The sequence below is a fragment of the Salmo salar genome, chromosome 11 (genome assembly GCF_965601325.2).
Source record: "Salmo salar chromosome 11, fSalSal1, whole genome shotgun sequence".
Taxonomy (NCBI): Eukaryota; Metazoa; Chordata; class Actinopteri; order Salmoniformes; family Salmonidae; genus Salmo; species Salmo salar.
The window spans coordinates 80406491-80432121 of record NC_138301.1 but is presented as its reverse complement, the minus strand read 5'-3'; the positions used below and the strand labels follow the sequence as shown (position 1 = coordinate 80432121).

Genomic DNA, 25631 nt, shown 5'->3' with positions numbered 1-25631 from the left:
TAAAGGGGAAATAAATAAATAAATAAAAATGCACTCCCACCTGCCTGCTGCCATTCCTGATCAAGCTCTGTGTTGGTGGTGCCCCGATCCCGCAGCGGAATCAACTTTAGGAGATCCTGGCGCTTGCTGGACTTTCTTGGGCGCCCTGAAGCATTCTTCACAACAATTTAACCGCTCTCCTTGAAGTTCTTGATTATCTGATAAATGGTTGATTTAGGTGCAATCTTACTGGCAGCAATATCCTTGCCTGTGAAGCCCTTTTTGTGCAAAGCAGTGATGACGGCACCACCCTCCTTTTGAAGCTTCCAGTCTTATTTGAACTCAATCAGCATGACAGAGTGATCTCCAGCCTTGTCCTCATCAACACTCACACCTGTGTTAACGAGAGAATCACTGACATGATGTCAGCTGGTCCTTTTGTGGCAGGGCTGAAATGCAGTGGAAATGTTTTTGGGGGATTCAGTTCATTTGCATGGCAAGGAGGGACTTTGCAATTAATTGCAATTCATCTGATCACTCTTCATAACATTCTGGAGTATATGCAAATTGCCATCATACAAACTGAGGCAGCAGACTGAAAATGTATATTTGTGTCATTCTCAAAACTTTTGGCCACGACTGTATGTAAGCACGAGCTGACAATAATTGGCTATTTATGACTGCAGTCAGACACATAGTCTTTCTATAAACTAGGGTCCCAGTTAGAATTTCCTACATTGGACAACTTGTTACAGCTGCTCATAAGTCATTGATAATAAATTAGCAAAAAAAATTCACGTCATTACATTAAGATGAGCTATATTCAATACAATTCACAAGTTGATTTAAAACCTGTGTTTAACCCCTTTATCATGGTCGGTGTCTTGACAGATATGTCCAAAATTGTGTGACATAAAACATGTGTGACAGAGTGTGCCAAACTGTCATCAAGGCAAAGGTTGGGTACTTTGAAGAATCTCAAAAATATATATATTTTTTGTAACCCTTTTTTTGGTTACAACATGATTCCATGTGTTATTTCATAGTTTTGATGTCTTCACTATTATTCTACAATGTAGAAAATAGTAAAAAAAATACATTTAAAAACCCCTGAATGAGTAGGTGGGTCCAAACTTTGACTGGTACTGCATGTCACCAATAGGCCTAGTAAGTGTACCGTTAATCCCCTGTCATTTGGTTTCATACATTTCTGTTCATGCATGTATTAAGTACGTCCATTTACCATTCTCATTCTCGGAGTAGAAACGTTTGCAGAGTTCACAATCTGCTACACTTGTGAGAAACAAGTTTTGTTTTATTTCATAACCATTACGAGTTTTGCCAATGTTCTCATTATCTTTTGTTTGGATTGCTTCATGAGTGAGCATTTGTCTGTTTTTTTTTGGTCCTGATAACGTTGAGAGAGCACGCATAGAAGTAAACCTATCTGGCCTGCTGCATGCAAATGTAGGAAAGTGCCCATTTGGCAAGTCTCGGTGTGAAAGAGCAAAGATCCCATATATCCAGTGGAAGCATAATAAACAACTGTCTGTCCTGAGCTCACTGGCGCAGGAAACTGAGGGCCAGGAATAGGCTAGTTGATAGAATGTTGCAAGTCCGCTAAGGACAGCTTCAGGCGGATCCAGTTGTTGATTTGATACCATGTCGAAAGGGAGTCAGGCGGAGTAGAGATGGAGATTGAAAGAACCTGAATTTATCAGGATATTGTTTTATTTGTCAGCTTTAAGCCTATGTATTTTACTTAGTCGACGATGAAAGTTATAGGCCTACTGCTGCATTGGCCTATAGGCCATTGAGTTTTTTGCACATTTCTTTAGCTAGCCAATGGACAGCCATATGGCAGTGGCTGGTGCTCTCGCCCTTGTTGAATTTGAACTTTTAGATTTGTATCATTTTCCTTCAGATTTTTATGCTTAACCACGTGACAATGATTGAGAAACGTTATTATTGAAATTAAACTGTTCCACGAAAATGTGCATATAAAAATTATCATAACTTTTACGTAGAAATGGTAGGATAAATTGTAAGCTTCCCTAAAGTTCAAACTCACAAGCTGCTTATGGTCTTTACTACAGTATAACACCTATTTAAAAAAATGGTGAATGTGCAAGTGCGTGGACGCCTATGGATATCAAAGGCCCGTCCAACTGATTAGTTCTGTCGCTGGCCCTGAAAGACAGTTGTATCTGGATCCATGTTGGATCTAATAACCCTAGCGAATTGATGTTGATCATCTGTTGTCTGCTTGATTTACAGCAGGATCTTGTTAGATTTAACAGACAAAGCATCAAGGTAATTAGTTAATGTTTTCATATGTTTTTGTCCCTCGGATTGGACACCAAATCTACAGTGCGCAATTGTGTAGGTTAGACTACTGCGCAACACCCAACACTATTCCTATTAATTATTCTGGATATAATGACAAGAACTTACATAGCCTAGTGGGCTTATTCACAATATCATCTGGTAATGAAATAACATGACATGTGTTTTGTTTTCCGTGTTAGACCTGCAATTTTAAACAATACAATTGGCTTGAAGTAGCCTACATGAACTTGAATTTGGAGCTCAGAAATTCAAGTACTAGAGTAGGCCTACTTTGAAAATCTGATATTTATGCAATTTGGTGCTTGAAAAGTAATTATTGTAGCCAATTAATATGTTCTCCTGCTCCCTTACACTGAACAGAAATATAAAAACACAACATGCAACAATTTCAAAGATTTTACAGAGTTACAGTTCATAATGAAATCAGTCAATTGAAATACATTCATTTACATTTACATTACATTTAAGTCATTTAGCAGACGCTCTTATCCAGAGCGACTTACAAAATGGTGCATTCACCTTATGATATCCAGTGGAACAACCACTTTACAATAGTGCATCTAAATATTTTAAGGGGGGGGGGGGGGGGGTTAGAAGGATTACTTAATCCTATCCCAGGTATTCCTTAAAGAGGTGGGGTTTCAGGTGTCTCCGGAAAGTGGTGATTGACTCCGCTGTCCTGGCGTCGTGAGGGAGCTTGTTCCACCATTGGGGTGCCAGAGCAGCGAACAGTTTTGACTGGGCTGAGCGGGAACTGTGCTTCCTCAGAGGTAGGGGGGCCAGCAGGCCAGTGGTGGATGAACGCAGTGCCCTTGTTTGGGTGTAGGGCCTGATCAGAGCCTGAAGGTATGGAGGTGCCGTTCCCTTCACAGCTCCGTAGGCAATCACCATGGTCTTGTAGCGGATGCGAGCTTCAACTGGAAGCCAGTGGAGAGAGCGGAGGAGCGGGGTGACGTGAGAGAACTTGGGAAGGTTGAACACCAGACAGGCTGCGGCGTTCTGGATGAGTTGTAGGGGTTTAATGGCACAGGCAGGGAGCCCAGCCAACAGCGAGTTGCAGTAATCCAGACGGGAGATGACAAGTGCCTGGATTAGGACCTGCGCCGCTTCCTGTGTGAGGCAGGGTCGTACTCTGCGAATGTTGTAGAGCATGAACCTACAGGTTTAGGCCCTTGTCTATGGATTTCACGACTGGGAATACAGATATGCATCTGTTGTTCACAGATACCTTAAAAAAAGGCAGGGGAATGGACTTTTAAAAAGGCAGTATCTGGTGTGATCAGTTGCCTCATGCAGCGAGACATCACCTTCGCATAGAGTTTATCAGACTGTTGATTTTGGCCTGTGGAATGTTGTCCCACTCCTCTTCAATGGCTGTGCAAAGTTGATGGATATTAACTGGAACTGGAACACGAGGTTGGACACGTCGATCCAGAGCATCCCAAACATGCTCAATGGGTGACATGTCTGGTGAGTATGCAGACCATTGAAGAACTTGGACATTTTCAGCTTCCAGGAATTGTGTACGGATCCTTGCGTCATTGGGCCGTGCATTTATCATGCTGAAACATGAGGTGATGGCGGCGGATGAATGGCATGACAATGGGCCTCAGGATCTCATCACGGTATCTCTGTGCATACAAACTGCCATCGATAAAATGCAATTGTGTTCATTGTCTAACTTATGCCTGCCCATACCATAATTCAACAACGTTGACATCAGCAAACCACTCGCCCACATGACGCCTTGATGGTTGGGGTATTCATTTTGACTTTATAAAAAGATGCTGTCCCCGCATTCCAACAAAGGCAAAGGCACTACACAAAAAAAATTGATTGAACAATGAAAGTATTTTTAGTGTTTTGTTTTTACATATAACCGACAGTAAAAAACTCATAAAAATGCTATTGTGTTATTTGTAGAATTATTATTCTTTTTAATTCTAATGTTACCTAAAACCTTCATAAAACACAACAAAATTATAATTTTTGTGATAGCATATATGGAATGTATTAATTACATTGTTCGATGTTGCAGTCTGAATGACTGCTCATTAGCTTGAAGAGGGTGGTCCCTCGAGGCCCAGCGGTTCTAGTGTTAAAAACTCAATTAGTGATAATAACTGTAGCAAAGTGAGCGGTTAAGAGGGCCGACCTGTTGGTGGCGCCGATGATGAAGACGTTCTTCTTGCTGGACATGCCGTCCATTTCTGTCAGGATCTGGTTGATGACACGGTCGGCAGCTCCGCCACCATCACCCACGTTGCCGCCACGTGCCTTGGCGATGGAGTCCAGCTCGTCAAAGAAAAGCACGCAGGGGGCGGCCTGGCGAGCCTGGAACACAAGAGGGCTTAGGAGGGTACAATATAGGTTTTGCAACGGAAAACGAGAATAAGCGTTTCTTGAACGAGTCAAGGTTTCCAGGTCGCAATTGTAAATGAGAACTTGTTCTCAACTTGCCTACCTGGTTAAATAAAGGTGAAATAAATAAATAAATAAATAAACAAATAAAGGTTGGTCCCTCCCGTTTCAGTAGTTTTTCTTCCGTTTATGCCTAATAAACACCTCCCAGGTTTCACATTTATTAACCATCTTTGTGCATGTGTAAAACAACAATGAAATACCAGACAATCAATAAAAACATACAAAAACAGTTCAAATACATGTAAATATGAGGTTAGAGGGATCTGAAGCCATGATAAATTGGTTTAGCCTTACCTTGTCGAAGATCTCACGAACGTTGGCCTCGGACTCTCCGAACCACATGGTGAGCAGCTCAGGTCCTTTGATGGAGATGAAGTTCGCCTGGCACTCGTTGGCGATAGCTTTGGCCAGCAGGGTCTTACCACAACCTGGGGGCCCGTAGAATAGCACACCCTTGGACGGAGTCATGCCGAACTTCAAGAACTTGTCTGGGTGCTCCACTGGGTACTGAAGAGAAGCATAGACCATGAAGGTTAACCAAGACCCACTACAGACAAGCAAAACAGACCAGAGAAATTAACTGTACTCTTCACCCTCTATTGATAAAAAAAAAAAATCAACAAATGACATATTAGCTTTTATGGCATATAAAGCTAAATCTTATCAGTAATGTACCCATGACTATAACATGGCTTACCTGTACAAGCTCCTGGAGTTCCCTCTTGACGTCCTCCAGACCTCCGATGTCCTCCCAGCTGATGTTGGGCACCTCAACCACCGTCTCTCTCAGGGCTGACGGGTTGCTCTGGCTTAGAGCCCACTGAAACAACACGCATACAAATCGGTTAGTCCTGCTGGTTAAGAGATTCTCTGCTACAACTGGTTCTAATGCTTAATGGTACCTGGTCACGTTTTGGGGAGATAACTTATGCATAAAGTGCTGTCCTGAGACCATTAGAAAAAAGACAATTGCTGGATGCTGCAGATTTACATAGTGATGAAAAACAAAGGTGAATAAAGTGCTCTGTGCTAAGCTACTTTGAGTGGTGTGTGTGTGTGTTAAAGGAGAAAATAATCCAGTTCGTTACTCTGAAGTCGTCCATGGTGACAGCCAGGGAGCTCATGACCTCTGCGTCGATGGTTTCGTCCTCCAGGTCGATGAGATCCATCTTCTTCCTGATGGCCTGCAGGGCGGCTTCAGAGCACAGAGCGGCCAGGTCAGCACCCACATGGCCGTGAGTCTGATTGGCAACCTGGAGGACACAGATAGACATGGTCACACATACAGTGGCGATACAGACACAGAATCAATATGGCAGTGAATTAACTTGAAAACCCACTCACAACTTTTCATTACACCTTGCACACACACAAAATGGCGATGGTGAGTTACATTGACAACCTCACTCTGTAAATGACAGTAGTGCTATACACACACCTGCTCGAGGTCCACGTCGTCGGACAGTTTCATGTTCTTGGTGTGTATCTGGAGGATCTCCAGTCTGCCTGTGGCGTCAGGGATGCCGATGTCCACCTCCCTGTCAAAACGCCCTGAGGAGCGACGTCACAGTGAAGGTCAGTCTCACTAACCAGCATAGAAATAGATTCCATTTCATTTTATTTCTTTTTTAAGATCAACCCTGATGATTCACAGCTAGTAATGACAAAGAATCAACATTGGATGAAGATATTAATCAAATATGGTATATCAAATATAAGAGGCCTCCGACAAACTCAGAACAGAAACTGTTACATTCTAGGTCTACAAGTGCATTGAGGGATCGTACCAAATCGCCTCAGGGCGGGGTCAATGCTGTTGGGCCTGTTGGTGGCTGCCATGACGATGACGTGAGCGCGCTGCTTTAGGCCATCCATGAGTGTGAGGAGCTGGGACACAATGCGCCTCTCCACCTCACCGTGTGTCTGCACAGGACAACATAAAAAGATGAATGACCCTAAAGTCCCTTTCTCACTATGTGTTGTTGACGACGCCGTTCACGCCAATTGCAAAATACTGTCCTGCTGCAATCCCTCAATTACTTATTCAGAACAGGTTCGATTTGTGTCTTTTCGCATGCGAAAATAAGCTGCTGATCAATATACACTGAACAAAAAAAATTCATTAGGCGCTTATCTATGAATTTTACATGACTGGGCAGGAGCTCAGCCATGCCCACCCACTGGGGAGCCAGGCCCAGCCAAATAATGAGTTTCTACCCCCCCAAAGGGCTTTATTACAGACAGAAATACTTCTTAGTTTCATTAGCTGTTCGGGTGGCTGGTCTCAGACTATCCCACAAGTGAAGAAGCCGGATGTGGAGGTCCTGGGCTGGTGTGGTTACACGTGGTCTGCGGTTAGAAGGCCAGTTGGACATACTGACAAATTCTCTAAAATGACATTGGAGGTGATTTATTGTAGAGAAATTAACATTCAATTCTCTGGCAACAGCTCTGGTGGAAATTACTGCAGTCAGTATGCTAATTGCACGCTCCCTCGAAACATCTGTGGCATTGTGTTATGTGACAACTACACATTTCAGAATGACCTTCTATTGGCCCCAGCACAAGGTGCACCTGTGTAATGGTCATGCGGTTTAATCAGCTTCTTGATATACCACACCTGTCAGATGAATGGATTATCTTAGCAAAGGAAAACATTTCACTAACAGGGATGTAAACAAATTTGTGCACAACATTGAGAAATAAGATTTTTGTGCATATGGATAATTCTGGGATCATTTATTTCAGTTCATGAAACATGGGACTAACACTTTACATGTTGCGTTTATATTTTTGTTCAGTATAAATTGTTATCTGGGACAATATATATTAGGCTATATATTATAGGCCTGCCAAAGTGAACCTAGGCCTTTCCTACCCACTTCTCAGTTGTTGGTATTCAGACTTACCTTATGAAGGTGCTTAAACGGGCTTTGCATGCGTGGTTCCATTGTGCGCACTGAATAAATGTAATTCAACTGCTGAATACCCTCCCACTTGCTGGCCAACAGTTTTCATTCAATAGGGTTTTCAGTACATTTATCTTAAGCCATCCCTTTAAATACGGTGTACCTTTTAGTTTGAATTTTGTCAAACTCAATAAGATTTATCGAAAGAACGGGTTCAGAATATTAAGAAAGCCAACTAAATATATGCATATTTGTCTCTGTTTCAGCATCAATTGGTAGATCAAACAAAAAACTCTGATCTTGTAGATTATGTAGGGTTAATAAAGTATTTACGAATCACAAAAAAAAAAAACAGGTTTAAAAGCCTTTATCCACAAAAGAAAGAAAACTGTGGTTTGATTCATTCTGAAAATTGCCACATTCAGTTCTTCAACCCAAGGTAATGTTGGAAGATTAATGTATATAGAATTATAATTAGGGAGACTAGTGTACAATAATAGTAGGCTACACCCTCATCTATTGCCTGCACTAACCATGGAACTTTGTGATGACACAGCCAATTATTGCGCCACGAGTTGGCATCAAACTGTTACGTCTTGGTCTGCACACCACACCATAGCGATATAATTAGCCTACATGTATTTTTTATATATTTTTTATAAATACATCATCAACTGTAACTAATGATCCTCAGCAACAACTACATGGCCATGACTGCATTTACAGAGGAAGCAAATTAAGTTAAACGAAACAATGTAATTAAATGGAATGATAATGTAGGCTATACCAACCGAAGTGAACTAACAGTAAATTGGCAGTTCAATATGTGTTGTTATTTGGCCTACTGATGGTCGATACTGATAGTGGCTAATAATTAACATGATAGAAATAGGAAAGAGAAATTTGGGCTAGTCTATAATTAAGACATTCGAGAGTGCCCATCCCTCCAAATTAAAAAGGTTGTACAATAACAATTCTGCACAATGGCACAGCATTTCATAAACTTTACTGTGGGAAAGTTGATATGCTTCAGTTCCTGCCATTTTACTGTTTCACGTGTAAATAGATTAAGGTCAAATATATCTAAAACAAGTGTCATTTATATTTACAATTCACTTAACCAAAACGGATTACTCATTTACAGTGAGGGAAAAAAGTATTTGATCCCCTGCTGATTTTGTACATTTGCCCACTGACAAAGAAATGATCAGTCTATAATTTGAGAGACAGAATAACAACAAAACAATCCAGAAAAACACATGTCAAAAATGTTATAAATGGATTTGCATTTTAATGAGGGAAATAAGTATTTGACCCCTCAGCAAAACATGACTTAGTACTTGGTGGCAAAACCCTTGTTGGCAATCACAGAGGTCAGACGTTTCTTGCAGTTGGCCACCAGGTTTGCACACATCTCAGGAGGGATTTTGTCCCACTCCTCTTTGCAGATCTTCTCCAAGTCATTAAGGTTTCGAGGCTGACGTTTGGCAACTCGAACCTTCAGCTCCCTCTACAGATTTTCTCTGGGATTAAGGTCTGGAGACTGGCTAGGTCACTCCAGGACCTTAATGTGCTTCTTCTTGAGCCACTGCTTTGTTGCCTTGGCCGTGTGTTTTGGGTCATTGTCATTCTGGAATACCCATCCACGACCCATTTTCAAAGCCCTGGCTGAGGGAAGGAGGTTCTCACCCAAGATTTGATGGTACATGGCCCCGTCCATCGTCCCTTTGATGCGGTGAAGTTGTCCTGTCCCCTTAGCAGAAAAACACCCCCAAAGCATAATGTTTCCACCTCCATGTTTGACGGTGGGGATGTTGTTCTTGGGGTCATAGGCAGCATTCCTCCTCCTCCAAACACGGCGAGTTGAGCTGATGCCAAAGAGCTCCATTTTGGTCTCATCTGACCACAACACTTTCACCCAGTTGTCCTCTGAATCATTCAGATGTTCATTGGCAATCTTCAGACGGGCATGTATATGTGCTTTCTTGAGCAGGGGGACCTTGCGGGCGCTGCAGGAGTTCAGTCCTCTCACGGCATAGTGTGTTACCAATTGTTTTCTTGGTGACTATGGTCCCAGCTGCCTTGAGATCATTGACAAGATCCTCCCGTGTAGTTCTGGGCTGATTCCTCACCGTTCTCATGATCATTGCAACTCCACGAGGTGAGATCTTGCATGGAGCCCCAGGCCGAGGGAGATTGACAGTTATTTTGTGTTTCTTCCATTTGCGAATAATCGCACCCAACTGTTGACACCTCACCAAGCTGCTTGGCGATGGTCTTGTAGCCCATTCCAGCCTTGTGTGGGTCTACAATCTTGTCCCTGACATCCTTGGAGAGCTCTTTGGTCTTGGCCATGGTGGAAAGTTTACAATCTGATTGATTGCTTCTGTGGACAGGTGTCTTTTATACAGGTAACAAGCTGAGATTAGGAGCACTCCCTTTAACAGTGTGATCCTAATCTCAGCTCGTTACCTGTATAAAAGACACCTGGGAGCCAGAAATCTTTCTGATTGAGAGGGGGTCAAATACTTATTTCCCTCATTAAAATGCAAATCCATTTATAACATTTTTGACATGCGTTTTTCTGGATTTTTTTGTTGTTATTCTGTCTCTCACTGTTCAAATAAACCTACCATTAAAATTATAGACTGATAATTTCTTTGTCAGTGGGCAAACGTACAAAAGCAGGGGATCGAATACTTTTTCCCCCCTCACTGTACCTAGCTCTTATCGATAGCTCTTATTGTTATTTCTATCTGAAAAAATAAAGTAGATGCTTTTTCCACTTCCACCTTACTCATGGTTTCCTCACGCGTAAAGGTGGTGGAAATAAGTAAAGGTCAGAATACGCCGTCTGTGGACACCTCCTCCACACCTTTAATTATTTGATCTCCACACCCAAGAAACTGCACACTATTCTCATGCTTAAGTTAAAGATCAGAATGCGCATAGAGAGAAAAGTGCATAAAGGGAATTACGTCCCATTTACATGTGCTTAACCTGGGTCGGAATCGGGTTCAATTTCCATTCAGAAAGGTTCCTGAAATACAGTACCTTCAATAAGTATTCATACCCCCTCACTTATTCCACATTTTGTTGTTACAGCCTGAATTAAAAATGGATTTAAAAAACATCTATACACAATAAACCATAATGACAAAGTGAACACGTTTTTAGACATTTTTGCACAATTATTGAAAATGAAATGTATCTCATTTACATAAGTATTCACAACCCTGAGTCAATACATGTTAGAATCACCTTTGGCAGCGATTATAACTGTGAGTCTAAGCACTTTGCACACCTAGATTGTACATTATTCTTTAAACAATTCTTCAAGATCTGTCTGTCTAGTTGGTTGTTGATCAGTGCTAGACAGACATTTTCAAGACTGGCCATAGTTTTAACTTAAAATCGGCTTGAAAATCTAACTAGGCCACTCAGGAACATTCAATGTGGTCTTGGTAAGCAACTGCAATGCATATTTGGCCTTATGTTAAAGGTTATTGTCCTGCTGAAAAGGTGCATTTGTCTCCCAGTGTCTTTTGGAAAGCAGACTACCAGGTTTTCCTCTAGGATTTTGCCTGTGCTTAGCTCTATTCCGTTTATTTTTATCCTAAAAACCTCCCTAGTCCTTGCCGATGACAAGCATACCCATAACATAATGCAACTCAGTGATGTGTTGTGTTTGCCCCAAACTAGAGGTCTTCACGGATGCAACAGCCCCGGAATTCTGAGGTCAATTCTGACTTATCTCGGATCTGGTTTGGGTCTGATATAATTGCCACGGGTCTCAGTAATGTGTAATTAAAATGTATTTACCGACTGGACCCGATTACTCTGTTAATTTAGTGTTTGTGTGATGAGAACTGCGCAAGCTTGTCATCGGTGTCAGCCAATTGAAACTCAATAAAATGTATAGCTTATGTCCAGCTGAAACTGGTTCCGGCTGCTCACCTCATGTTCCCCTGCTGGGGTGGGGGGAAAGAAAAAAGGAAAGAAAAGAAAAGCAAAAGGAAAAGAGCATGGGCCTAGGCTACTGTTGATTGTGAAGATGGAGTCCTTTTTCATTGAAGTAAAACAAAAAAGTTCAAGGAGAAAGAGTATAGTGAAAAGAATGCAAAAAGGGGAATGTCCTCTGGAACAAGTTTTAATATTGTAGTGGACAAAGATGAGAAGACCATTGGTGAGGACAAATGGACTGTTTGCAACTCGCTTTCAGGTTTGATGCAATTGTTTAGTCATTATTATTGTAAATCATTATTATTGTAGGCCTATTTAATCATCTAAACCTGTCCTTTAAATGGCCTATGCAAAAAGTTACATTTTGTTCAAATTTTTTCGTTGGCGAAATGAAGTTAGAACTGTATTTTTTATTTATTTTGTGCTCCGTATTTAGTTTAAGGTTAAAAGTAGGCCTGTTGTAAAAGAAATAGCATTAACCTATTGCTGTCAAATGTTGGGCAGGCTTACAGTATGCAATTGCCTTTCTTGGTAATAGCTGCAATATAGGTCTGTTCAAAACATGTTTTTGAAAGTTTCATTCTGTAGCGTCATTTTCGTTGGTCAAATTAAGTTCCAGCTGTAATGTTGTCTGACGGAATATAATATAATTAATGGAAGGCCTACTATGCTACTCGCACTCAAACCATGTAAAGGAAAAACCAAAGAGTGCAAGATGCAAAACTAAATTTAATGCCGCAATATAATAACCTGTTTGTATTTTCTCTATAAACAATGACTTGACTTACTTTTGATTAATACCCTAATAAAGTCAAGCAACTTTTGTGAAGGTTTTATTTGTTGTATAGCTATTATTAGGCTTAGCTACTGCAGGCCTCTGAAGGCAGTGTGCACTGGTACTCCAACTGACTATTACAGTTGAGGAAGAAAGTTTTAGGCCTACCAGAGTTACTGTTTAAATGTAACAATATAATAAATATCTTTCAAAAAAAATATTCTGATCAAAAATGTATGAATTAGCCTCCTGTATGCCTATTTCAGTAGCTTCTCTGACAAGTGTTAACAAATTCATGTCAATGTTGGGACCTGTTGGCAATTTTTTAAATATGAATATCATACAGTGGACGCCTAGGCCTATATGCATGCAATGCCCTGATGCATTTAGGAAAGTTAAAAAAACCAATAGACTATACGGTTTTCAATATGCTACACATCAAAATGCAAATAATTTGTTTCTTATTTGTTATAGGCATTTTAAGGACACATAAGTGTGGATCATTTGGCCAATATCGCTTGTTTATTGACGGCGCTGGCAGAGCCCAGTTGGAGGTTTCTTTTGAACTCTCTATTCTCGGCTCTGAACGGGTCTCTCGGATCCCAACCAGCATGGGTCTGTTTTTCACGGTACTTTTTGGAACGGGTCTGAATGTCCCTCTGGTCCATTTGGAACAGGTCTCCATTTAAAATAATTTATGCATATTGGGTCGGGTGGAAAAGCCACGGTACGGGTCCAACTCAGTCGAGCAGTGAATTTCAAACAGACCTTACAGATAATTCTGTGGGGTACAGGGATGAGATAGTCATAAAAAAGTAATGTTGAACACTATTATTGCACACAGTTAGTCCATGCAACTTATTATGTGCCATGTTAAGCTAATTTTTACTCCTAAACTTACACTACATGAAGAAAAGTACGTGGACACCTGCTCGTCGAATATCTCATTCTAAAATCATGGGCATTAATATGGAGTTGGTCCCCCTGTGCTGCTATAACAGCCTCCACTCTCCTGGGAAGGCTTTCCACTAGATGTTGGGACTTGCTTCCATTCAGCCACAAGAGCATAAGTGAGGTCGGGCAATCGATGGGCGAATAGGCCTGGCTTGTCGGCGTTCCAATTCATCCCAAAGGTGTTCGATGGGGTTGAGGTCAGGGCTCTGTGCAGGCCAGTTACGTTCTCCCACACCGATCTCGACAAACCATTTCTGTATGGACCTCGCTTTGTGCACGGGGGAATTGTCATGCTGAAACAAGAAAGGGCCTTCCACAAACTTGCAAGCACAGAATCGTCTAGAATGTCATTGTGTTGTAGTGTCAACATTTCCCTGCACTGGAACTACGGGGCCTAGAACGAACAGCCCCAGACCATTATTTCTCCGCCACCAAACTTTACAGTTAGCACAATGCATTGGGGCAGGTAGAGTTCTCCTGGAATCCGCCAAACCCAGATTTGTTCATCGGACTGCCAGATGGTGAAGCGTGATTCATCACTCCAGACAACACATTTCCACTGGTGGCGAGTTTTACACTACTCCCGCCGACACTTGGCATTGCGTATGGTGATCTTAGGCTTGCGTGTGTGGCTGCTCGGCCATAGAAACCCATTTCATGAAGCTGCCGACGAACAGTTTTTGTGCTGATGTTGCTTCCGGAGGCAGTTTGTAACTCGGTAGTGAGTGTTGCAGAGGACAGAGGATTACGAAGCACTTCACGCTTCAAAATTCGGTGGCCCCGCTCTGTGAGCTGATGTAGCCTACCACTTCGCGGCAAAGCCGTTGTTGCTCCTAGACATTTTCACTTCACAATAACAGCACTTACAGTTTACCGGGGCAGCAGGGCAGAAATTTGACGAACTGACTTGAAAAGGTGGCATTCTATGACGGTGCCACGTTGAAAGTCACTCAGCTCTTCAGTAAGGCCATTCTACTGCCAATGTTTGTCTAGGGAGATTGCATGGCGGTGTGCTCGATTTTATACATCTGTCAGCAATGGCTGTGGCTAAAATAGCCAAATCCACTCATTTGAATATACTTTTGTATATACAGTGCATTCGGAAAGTATTCAGACCCCTTAACTTTTTCCACATTTTGTTTCCCCTCATCTACACACAATACCTGACAAAGGAAAAACTGGTTGAGACAGCTTTTCACATTTATTAATAACACAAAACGGAAATATTAAATTTACATAAGTATTCAGACCGTTTACTCAGTTGAAGCACCTTTGGCAGCGATTACAGCTTTGAGTGGTCTTGGGTATGATGGTACAAGCTTGGCACACCTGTATTTGGGGAGTTTCTCCCATTCTTCTATGCAGATCTTCTAAAGCGCTGTCAGGTTGGATTGGGAGCGTCACTGCACAGTTATTTTCAGGTCTCTCCAGAGATGTTAGATCAGGTTCAAGTACAGGCTCTTGCTGGGCCACTCAAGGACATTCAGAGACTTGTCCCGAAGCCACTCCTGCGTTGTATTGGCTGTGTGCTTATGGTCGTTGTCCTTTTGGAAGGTAAACCTTTGTCCCAGTCTGAGGTCCTGAGCGCTCTGGAGCAGGTTTATATCAAGGATCTCTCTGTACTTTGCTCGGTTCATCTACCCTCAATCCTCACTAGTCTCCCAGTCCCTGCCGTTGAAAAACATCCCCACAGCATGATGCTGCCACCGCCATGCTTCACTGTAGGGATGGAGCCAGGTTTCCTCCAGACGTGACGCTTGGCAATCAGGCCAAAGAGTTCAATCTTGGTTTCATCAGACCAGAGAATCTTGTTTCTCATGGTCTGAGAGTCCTTGAGGTGCCTTTTGGCAAACTCCAAGCCGTCTGTCATGTGCCTTTACTGAAGAGTGGCTTCCATCTGGCCACTCTACCATAAAGGCATGATTGGTGGAATGCTGCAGAGATGGTTGTCCTTCTGGAAGGTTCTTCAATATTCACAGAGGAACTCTGAAGCGACTATTGGGTTCTTGGTCACGTCCCTGACCAAGGCCCTTGTCCCCCGAGTGCTCAGTTTGGCCGGGCGGCCAGCTCTAGGAAGAGTCTTGGTGGTTCCAAACTTCTTCCATTTAAGAATGATGGAGTCCACTGTGTTCTTTGGGATCTTAAATGCTGCAGAAATGTTTTGGTACCCTTCCCCAGATCTGTGCCTCGACACAATCCTGTCTCGGAGCTCAACGGACAATTCCTTCGACCTCATGGCTGCTTGGTTTTTTGCTCTGACATGCACCATCAACTGTGGGACCTTAGACAGGTATGTGCCTTTCCAAATCATGTCCAATCAATTTAATTTACCGCAGGTGTACTCCAATCAAGTTGTAGAAACAGGATGCACCTAGGGATGGGTATCGTTAAGATTCTAACGTTATTACTACTCTTACTGATACTGCTTATCGATCCAGTACTTCAACAGTATTCTTATCAGTTCTTTTTGTTATATTTTATGAAAAAAAAAAAAAAAATTAAGAACAGAATCAACATTGCTTTATTTTCTGAAATATAAAATAAATAAAATAAACAATTATTTACAGCGATGGAAACAGCAATCTTTTCAACAAATCACTATTATAGACTAATGTTGTGATGATGGAAATGCAAAATAATATTTTCCTGCAAATTAAAATACAGTGGTATAGAGCAACACGGGTTCTCAACTAGCCTACGTGGTTAAATAAAGGTGAAATAAAAAAAATATATCTTTTTTTTAAATCAATGGAAGTCATTTTGTCGATTTTCTGGGCTGCCAGATTCAATGTGTGCGCAAAGCATTAAATTTTTTAGGATGTGTAGCCTCTTGATGGCAACATCCATATTGCCAGCATTATCAACAGTCACAGCTACAATCTTGTTCGGCTTGATCTCAAACCCTCCCAGAATGTCTGAGATCTCCTCTGCCACTACTTCGCCAGTTTGCGATTTGTACACTGCCCTGGTGTGGAGAACCTTCTGTTTTAAGCTGCCCTAGCTTGTGTAGTGCACTGTAACAGTGAGATGGTGGTCCTGACAGAGGCTGGTCCACCCGTCTGATGTGATGGCTAGCTTTAGCACGTCCTTCAGCTCAGTGATCACATTGGCGTTTTCTACACTACACCAGGTAGGAATTAATGTGTCACTGAGGTAACTCCTGGAGGGAGGGGTATATTTGGGGTTGAGTGCCTCGCTCATCTCCCTACAGTAAAAAATGAAGTGTTGATGTGTATTGTGGAGTGACGGGACTAACATACAACCCTTTTATACTACACTATCCTAAAAATGAATACAACTCAATATACAGTTGAAGTCGGAAGTTTACATACACCTTAGCAAAATACATTTAAAATCAGTTTCACAATTCCTGACATTTAATCCTAGTAAAAATTCCCAGTCTTGGGTCAGTTAGGATCACAACGTTATTTGAATGTGAAACGTTAGAATAATAGTAGAGAGAATTATTTTTTTCAGCTTTTATTTCGTCGCATTCCCAGTGGGTCAGAAGTTTACATACACTCAATTAGTATTTGGAAGCATTGCCTTTAAATTGTTTAACTTGGGTCAAACATTTCAGGTAGCCTTCCACAAGCTTCCCACAATAAGTTGGTTGAATTTTGGCCTATTCCTCCTGACAGAGCTGGTGTAACTGAGTAAGGTTTGTAGGCCTCCTTGCTTGCACACGCTTTTTCAGTTCTGCCCACAAATGTTCTATAGGATTAAGGTCAGGGCTTTGTGATGGCCACTCCAATACCTTGACTGTTGTCCTTAAGCCTTATCCAAGATGGCGTAGCAGTTCAGACGTCCTTTACCCTCCTCTTGTCGTGTCCCGTGTATATACACACACACATTTACATATTTTTCTTCGCATTATCTTTTTACATTTTTTCTTCTAAAACTCAACCTCAAAGCACTCTCCTGCAACCCGCCTCACCAATTTAAAAAAGAAAGTATTATTTACCTCAAATCCGAAATCCACAACAGAAGCTAGCCAGAGGTTAGCCATTTTCACTGGCTAACGGAGTTCAGCTAGCCACGGTTAGCTGTCCTCAGCTATCCATTAGCTCGAAAAGCTATCGCCAGTTTTTGTACAGCGCGACTCAGACCAGAGCACACCGGACCTATTCCCTCTCCTTTTCCCGATTTCTACCGCAGGCTCTGGACATTTACACCTGGATCTTGCAGCTAACTAGCTGCTACCTGAGTGACTATTGGCAACGTCGGTCCTGGAATTAACACACATTATCCCGGAGCTAGCCAGCTGAAGAGTTCCGTCAGCCACTCGTGGGCTTTTTCTGAGCTAGCCAGCTGAAGTGTCCCCCGGGCTACAATCACCTATCCTGACCCGCTTTACTGCCGATGCGGAGCCCCATCGGGCCTTCACGACTGGACCACCGACGTTATCTGCCCGAGGGAGTTATCCAACTGGTCCCTCCGTCGCGACGTAACATGATTGCCCATCTGCGGCCCACTAATCGTTAATCGTTAGCGGTCTTATCGGCTGCGATCTGAATAGGTCTATCGGACACTTTTCTTGGGCCACTATAACTAACTATTTTGCCAACTTGGACTGGTCCCCCCTTCCACACGGAACCCCACTAACCCACAGACGGAAACACACGAGGTGGCTAAAAACAGACCTCCCTCCATCTTCCACCAGCTTGCTACCTATGGCCCGGCTAGCTGTCTGAATCTCACTGGACCCTTTGATCACTCGGCTAAGCATGCCTGTCCTCAATGTCAATATGCAATTTCCATTGCTGTTCTGGTTAGTGTTTATTGGCTTATTTCACTGTAGAGCCTCTAGCCCTGCTCATTATACCTTATACAACCTCCCAGTTCCTCCACCCACACATGCTATGACATCTTCTGGTTTCAATTATGTTTCTAGAGACAATATCTCTCTCATCATCACTAAATGCCTAGGTTTACCTCCTCTGTATTCACATCCCACCATACCTTTGTCTGTACATTATACCTTGAAGCTATTTTATCGCCCCCAGAAACCTGCTCCTTTTTCTCTCTATTCTGGACGTCACAGACGACCAATTCTTATAGCTTTTAGCCGTACCCTTATACTCATTCTTCTCTGCTCCTCTGGGGATGTAGAGGTGAATCCAGGCCCTGCAGTGCCTGGCTCCACTCCTACTCCCCAGGATCTCTCTTTTGATGACTTCTGTAACCGTAATAGCCTTGGTTTCATGCATGTTAACATTAGAAGCCTCCTCCCTAAGTTTGTTTTATTCACTGCTTTAGCACACTCTGCCAACCCGGATGTCCTAGCTGTGTCTGAATCTTGGCTTAGGAAGTCCACCAAAAACTCTGAAATCTTCATCCCTAACTACAACGTTTTCAGACAAGATAGAACGACCAAAGGGGGCGGTGTTGCAATCTACTGCAGAGATAGCCTGCAGAGCTCTGTCCTGCTCTCCAGGTCTGTACCCAAACATTTTGAACTTCTACTTTTAAAAATCCACCTCTCCAAAAACAAGTCTCTCACCTTCGCCGCCTGCTATAGACCCCCCTCGGCCCCTAGCTGTGCTCTGGACACCATATGTGAACTGATTGGCCTTCCCTGTGGCTCAGTTGGTAGAGCATGGTGTTTGCAACGCCAGCATAGTATGTGCAACGCCAGGGTTGTGGGTTCGTTTCCCACAGGGGGCCAGTACAAAAACAAATGCATGAAATGAAATGTATGCATTCACTACTGTAAGTCGCTCTGGATAAGAGCGTCTGCTAAATGACTAAAATGTAAAAATGTAAATGATTGCCCCCCCATCTATCTTCAGAGCTCGTGCTACTATGTGACCTAAACTGGGACATGCTTAACACCCCAGCCATCCTACAATCCAAGCTTGATGCCCTCAATCTCACACAAATTATTAATGAACCCACCAGGTACAACCCCAAAGCCGCAAACACTGGCACCCTCATAGATATCATCCTAACCAACGTGCCCTCTAAATACACCTCTGCTGTTTTCAACCAAGATCTCAGCGATCACTGCCTCATTGCCTGCACCCGTAATGGTTCAGAGGTCAAACGACCTCCACTCATCACTGTCAAACGCTCCCTGAAACATTTCAACGAGCAAGCCTTTCTAATCGACCTGGCCCTGGTATCCTGGAAAGATATTGACCTCATCCCGTCAGTAGAGGATGCCTGGTTATTTTTTTTAAATGCCTTCCTCACCATCTTAAATAAGCATGCCCCTTTCAAGAAATTTAGAACCAGGAACAGATATAGCCCTTGGTTCTCCCCAGACCTGACTGCCCTTAACCAACACAAAAATATCCTGTGGCGTTCTGCATTAGCATCGAACTGCCACCGCGATATGCAACTTTTCAGAGAAGTTAGAAACCAATACACACAGGCAGTTAGAAACGCCAAGGCTAGCTTTTTCAAACAGAAATTTGCTTCCTGCAACTCAAAAAAGTTCTGGGACACTGTAAAGTCCATGGAGAATAAGAACACCTCCTCCCAACTGCCCACTGCACTGAGGATAGGAAACTCTGTCACCACCGATAAGCCCACTATAATTGAGAATTTCAATAAGCATTTTTCTACGGCTGGCCATGCTTTCCACCTAACTACCCCTACCGCATTCAACATCACTGCACCCCCCACAGCTACTCGCCCAAGCCTCCCCCATTTATCGTTCTCCCAAATCCATTCAGCTGATGTTCTGAAAGAGCTGCAAAATCTGGACCCCTACAAATCAGCTGGGCTTGACAATCTGGACCCTTTCTTTCTAAAATTGTCTGCCGAAATTATTGCAACCCCTATTACTAGCCTGTTCAACCTCTCTTTCGTGTCGTCTGAGATTCCCATAGATTGGAAAGGAGCTGCTGTCATCCCCCTCTTCAAAGGAGGTGACACTCTTGACCCAAATTGCTACAGACCTATATCCATCCTACCCTGCCTTTCTAAGGTCTTCGAAAGCCAAGTCAACAAACAGATTACCGACTATTTCGAATCCCACCGCACCCTCTCCGCTATGCAATCTGGTTTCAGAGCTGGTCATGGGTGCACCTCAGCAACGCTCAAGGTCCTAAACGACATCGTAACCGCCATCGATAAGAAACAATACTGTGCTGCCGTATTCATTGACCTGGCCAAAGCTTTTGACTCTGTTAATCACCACATCCTCATCGGCAGACTCAGTAGCCTTGGTTTCTCAAACGATTGCGTCGCCTGGTTCACCAACTACTTCTCTGATAGAGTTCAGTGTGTCAAATCGGAGGGCCTGCTGTCCGGACCTCTGGCAGTCTCTATGGGGGTACCACAGGGTTCAATTCTTGGGCCAACTCTTTTCTCTGTATACATCAATCATGTCGCTCTTGTTGCTGGTGAATCTCTGATCCACCTCTAAGCAGACGACACCATTCTGTATACTTCTGGCCCTTCTTTGGACACTGTGTTAACAACCCTCCAGACGAGCTTCAATGCCATTCAACTCTCCTTCCGTGGTCTCCAACTGCTCCTAAATACAAGTAAAACTAAATGCATGCTCTTCAACCGATCGCTGCCTGCACCTGCCTGCCTGTCCTCACTTCTCTGGACGGTTCTGACTTAGAATTTGTGGACAACTACAAATACCTAGGTGTCTGGTTAGACTGTAAACTCTCCTTCCAGACTCACATCAATCATCTCCAATCCAAAATTAAATCTAGAATTGGCTTCCTATTTCGCAACAAAGCATCCTTCACTCATGCTGCCAAACATACCCTTGTAAAACTGACCATCCTACCAATCCTCGACTTCGGCGATGTCATTTACAAAATAGCCTCCAATACCCTACTCAACAAGCTGGATGCAGTCTATCACAGTGCCATCCGTTTTGTCACCAAAGCCCCATATACTACCCACCACTGCGACCTGTACGCTCTCGTTGGCTGGCCTTCGCTTCATAATCGTCGCCAAACACATTGGCTCCAGGTCATCTACAAGACCCTGCTAGGTAAAGTCCCCCCTTATCTCCGCTCACCATAGCATCACCCACCTGTAGCACGCGCTCCAGCAGGTATATCTCTCTGGTCACCCCTAAAGCCAACTCCTCCTTTGGTCGTCTCGCCTTCCAGTTCTCTGCTGCCAATGACTGGAACGAACTACAAAAATCTCTGAAACTGGAAACACTTATCTCCCTCACTAGCTTTAAGCACCAGCTATCAGAGCAGCTCCCAGATCACTGCACCTGTACATAGCCCATCTATAATTTTAGCCCAAACTACTACCTCTTCCCCTACTGTATTTATTTATTTTATTTATTATTTTGCTCCTTTGCACCATATTATTTATATTTTAACTTTGAACTTTCTTCAAATTATAATTCTACCACTCCAGTGTTTTACTTGCTATACTTTATTTACTTTGCCACCATGGCCTTTTTTGCCTTTACCTCCCTTATCTCACATCATTTGCTCACATTGTATATAGTCTTATTTTTGTCTACTGTATCATTGATTGTATGTTGTTTTACTCCATGTGTAACTCTGTGTTTTTGTATGTTGTCGAACTGCTTTGCTTTATCCTGGCCAGGTCGCAATTGTAAATGAGAACTTGTTCTCAACTTGCCTACCTGGTTAAATAAAGGTGAAATAAAAAAAATGTAAAAGCCATTTTGCCACAACTTTGGAAGTATGCTTGAGGTCATTGTACATTTGGAAGACCATTTGCGACCAAGCTTTAACTTCCTGACTGATGTCTTGAGATGTTGCATAATTTTCCTCCCTCATGATGCCATTCATTTTGTGAAGTGCACCAGTCCCTCCTGCAGCAAAGCACCCCCACAACATGATGCTGCCATCCCCATGCTTCACGGAAGGGATGGTGGTCTTCGGCTTGCAAGCCTCCCCCTTTTTCCTCCAAACATAACAATGGTCATTATGGCCAAACAGTTACATTTTTGTTTCATCAGACCAGAGGACATTTTTCCAAGAAGTACAATCTTTGTTCCCATGTGCAGTTGCAAACCGTAGTCTGGCTTTTTTTATGGCGGTTTTGGAGCAGTGGCTTCTTCCTCGCTGAGCGGCCTTTCAGGTTATGTCGATATAGGACTCGTTTTACTGTGGATATAGATACTTTTTTTTACCTGTTGTTTCTTCCAGCATCTTCACAAGGTCCTTTGCTGTTGTTCTGGGATTGATTTGTACTTTTCACCATTTTTTTCCTGACGTCTTGGCTGATTTCCCAATGATGTCAAGCAAAGAGGCACTGAGTTTGAAGGTAGGCCTTGAAATACATCCACAGGTACACACCTCCAATTGACTCAAATGATGTCAGTTAGCCTATCAGAAGCTTCTATAGCCATTACATAACTTTCTGGAATTTTCCAAGCTGTTTAAAGGCACAGTCAACTTAGTGTATGTAAACTTCTGACTTCTGTGATAGATGATTTCACTTTCAATTCATTGTGTCTATAAACAATTGTTGGAAAAATGACTTGTGTCATGCACAAAGTAGATGTCCTAACCGACTTGCCAAAACCATAATTTGTTAACAAGAAATGTGTGGAGTGGTTGAAAAACGAGTTTTAATGACTCCAACTTAAGTGTATGTAAACTTCCGACTTCAACTGTATACTGACAGACCATTACCTAAGGTCCTTGAACGCCAATGTTGCAAAGGGGTGTAGGCCTTTCACTATGAATTTGGTCACGGCTAGGTGGCACTCATTCACCCTCTCCTCAGTCATCCTACCACTAGCTGCCAGTGTGAAGGAGCTTTGGGCTTGTCTTTGGCTTGGACCAGTGGTATTAGGAGGAGTTGGTTCATTGTAGCTGCAACTTTAACTAAAAAGTTGCAAAATCTTTAAAATGGGTGATTGAATTTATGAACACACCCATAGCTAAACAATCAGCTGGCTAATGGGTACCTTTGATCATGAACCCATGTTCGCATAATTTAGTTAACTCCGTGTGTGGGCTCTAGGCTGCTAGCATACATACCTAACGTAGATCGGGCAACGAGAGATGAACAACGAGCTAGGCAGTCGAAAACTGTGCATTTCTCTGCCTGTACATTATGCACTTTCGATAGATGTTTGGACAGATTGCTTATAAGGGCGGAAACACGAGCAAAAGTCTTGTTGCACCTATGGCAACGAGCGCTGTCAGCATCGACTCTGGTGAAGTGTAACCACACTTTTGAATGTTTAGCTCTCCCCGCCATCGTCACTAATTAAGAGCAGGGTCTTTCTTGTGTGTGCTGTAGAGTGAGAGAGACACAGGCTCCGTGCGAGAGAGAGATCTCTTCTGGATTGGAAATAGCGAAAATGCATCATAGACGAATGTCTTAATCTTATTGCAAATTACAAATGGTTAGTGAGATAAAATGTGCAAGATAACGTTTATGTATCAATAATAAATAGGAAATGTATTTTCTTAATTTCTCCAATACCGAAAGCAGAACCGATAACGTCAGAGCTTACTGATTCTACGGTCTTTCATTATTTAGCCCTGGGGCCCGTTTAAGATCGGGTTTCGGTACCTATCCCTAGATACACCTGAGCTCAATTTCGAGTCTCATAGCAAAGGGTCTGAATACTTATGTAAATAAGGTATTTATTAATTTTTTATAAAGTTGCAAACATTTAAAAAAAAAAAAAACGTTTGTATATGTAGATTGATGAGGAAAACAATTAATTGAATCAATTTTAGAATAAGGCTGTAATGTAACAAAATGTGGAAAAATCAGACAAAGAAAACTGTAGGCAGCAAGCGTCATGATGGTCAGCACATGTGCAAGGAATCACTGCAGTGCCATTCAATCCTGGTCTTTGAGACTCACCAGGCATGCAGGCTTTTGTTTCAGGGTTGCAACCACACACGATTCAACTAAGGAAGTTTGTGCTGGGCTACAAAAAAAGCCTACACACCCTGTGGGCCTCCAGGGTCACGTTCAGTAGGGAACAATGTTCAAAAATGTACCTTCCTGTTTCACTCAAAAACTGTTCTCCCTAATGAACATGACTCCGGAGTAGGAAGGAAGAACGCCTATATAGCGGATGGGAAGGAAACTGTATCAGAAGACGTGAGCCCACCTTTTCTCTTTTTGGTGCAATGGCGTCCAGCTCGTCAATGAAGATGATGGCGGGGGCATTCTTCTCAGCCTCCTCAAAGGCCTTCCTCAGGTTACTCTCAGACTCTCCAGCCAGTTTACTCATGATCTCAGGCCCTGAAACATTTAGCAGGCAAAAGTTCAACTATTAGTTAACTTTTTCCTGACCGTCACTGAACAGAGTTCGGGTCAATCAATTCCAATTCAGTTAGTTACATTGAAATTACAATCAAAAAATGTTTTGCTCTTGAAATGGAATTTCTATTCACTTAATGCAATGACAATTGAAACCTAATGAAACACTGAATGAAAAATAACAAAAAGAGGTATTGTTGCTCAGTCTCACCATTGATAAGGAAAAAGAAGGCTCCAGTCTCATTGGCCACGGCACGTGCAATCAGCGTCTTTCCTGTTCCAGGGGGTCCATACAGCAGGATACCCCTTGGAGGCTGGGATTAACAATTGAATTACCTTTTTCAATTATTTGCATTATCACATACAACATAATAAATAAGTAAACAGTTTTTGTTTTTTTATCTAATCTTGTACATGAGGTTTGAGGTGAATGATGAGAGATAGGGTTGGGCGGTATCCAGATTTTCATATCTCACCCCGGGATTTACGTTATTACCGGTTTAGTACACAAGGGGGTGCAAAGAAACACAAAAAAGCCCATTGGGACTCCATTACCAGAATGCTAACAAAATTGGCAGAAGTAATAGCGAATTTCCATGGAGGCTAGCTAAATATGATAACGAGCGCAGACGGAAAATAAACAAATTGCAAAAACAGGTCCTAAAATTATACATATATATTGTATTTTCTGCCGAATGTGTTGGCACTAATGTATTTTCTGCAAAGGAAAACTATAGTTGCACATCCCTTATTACTCTATTAAAAGAAAAAATATATATAAATAAAAACTATACTTTCAATATAAAACGTGACCCCTGTCAATACACAGCTAGACTCGCTTTCTCCCGCTGCGCTATTTACAAACACATTACTGGCTCAACTGTTCTGGGGAACTACTGTAAGCTTCATAATGTAAAATAATGTGACAGGTGAAATGAAGAACGCGATCGGCATTATCTCCTAACGTATTGCACAAGTTGACTGCAGGTATTTACTCTCAAAATAGCAAAAAATATAAAAATGTATTGAAAAACTTAAAATAGTTTCAACGGTATTGGAAAACAATCCCTTGGCTATTTCCA

At 42.4% G+C, this 25631-nt stretch overlaps 1 protein-coding gene across 4 annotated transcripts in view; it reads right to left on the bottom strand.

Annotated features, from left to right (window-relative positions):
• Nucleotides 1-25631, bottom strand: part of LOC106562928 (transitional endoplasmic reticulum ATPase) — a 52852-nt gene that overhangs the window by 9180 nt on the left and 18041 nt on the right. For all 4 annotated transcript variants that reach the window (XM_014128040.3, XM_014128038.3, XM_014128039.3 and 1 more), the window contains 8 exons: nt 24761-24863; nt 24398-24531; nt 6540-6675; nt 6191-6303; nt 5841-6005; nt 5450-5572; nt 5047-5259; nt 4484-4662 (listed from right to left, as the gene is read on the bottom strand). In XM_014128040.3, the coding sequence (XP_013983515.1) occupies nt 4484-4662; nt 5047-5259; nt 5450-5572; nt 5841-6005; nt 6191-6303; nt 6540-6675; nt 24398-24531; nt 24761-24863 (1166 nt within the window). The remainder of the gene's footprint in view (nt 1-4483; nt 4663-5046; nt 5260-5449; nt 5573-5840; nt 6006-6190; nt 6304-6539; nt 6676-24397; nt 24532-24760; nt 24864-25631) is intronic.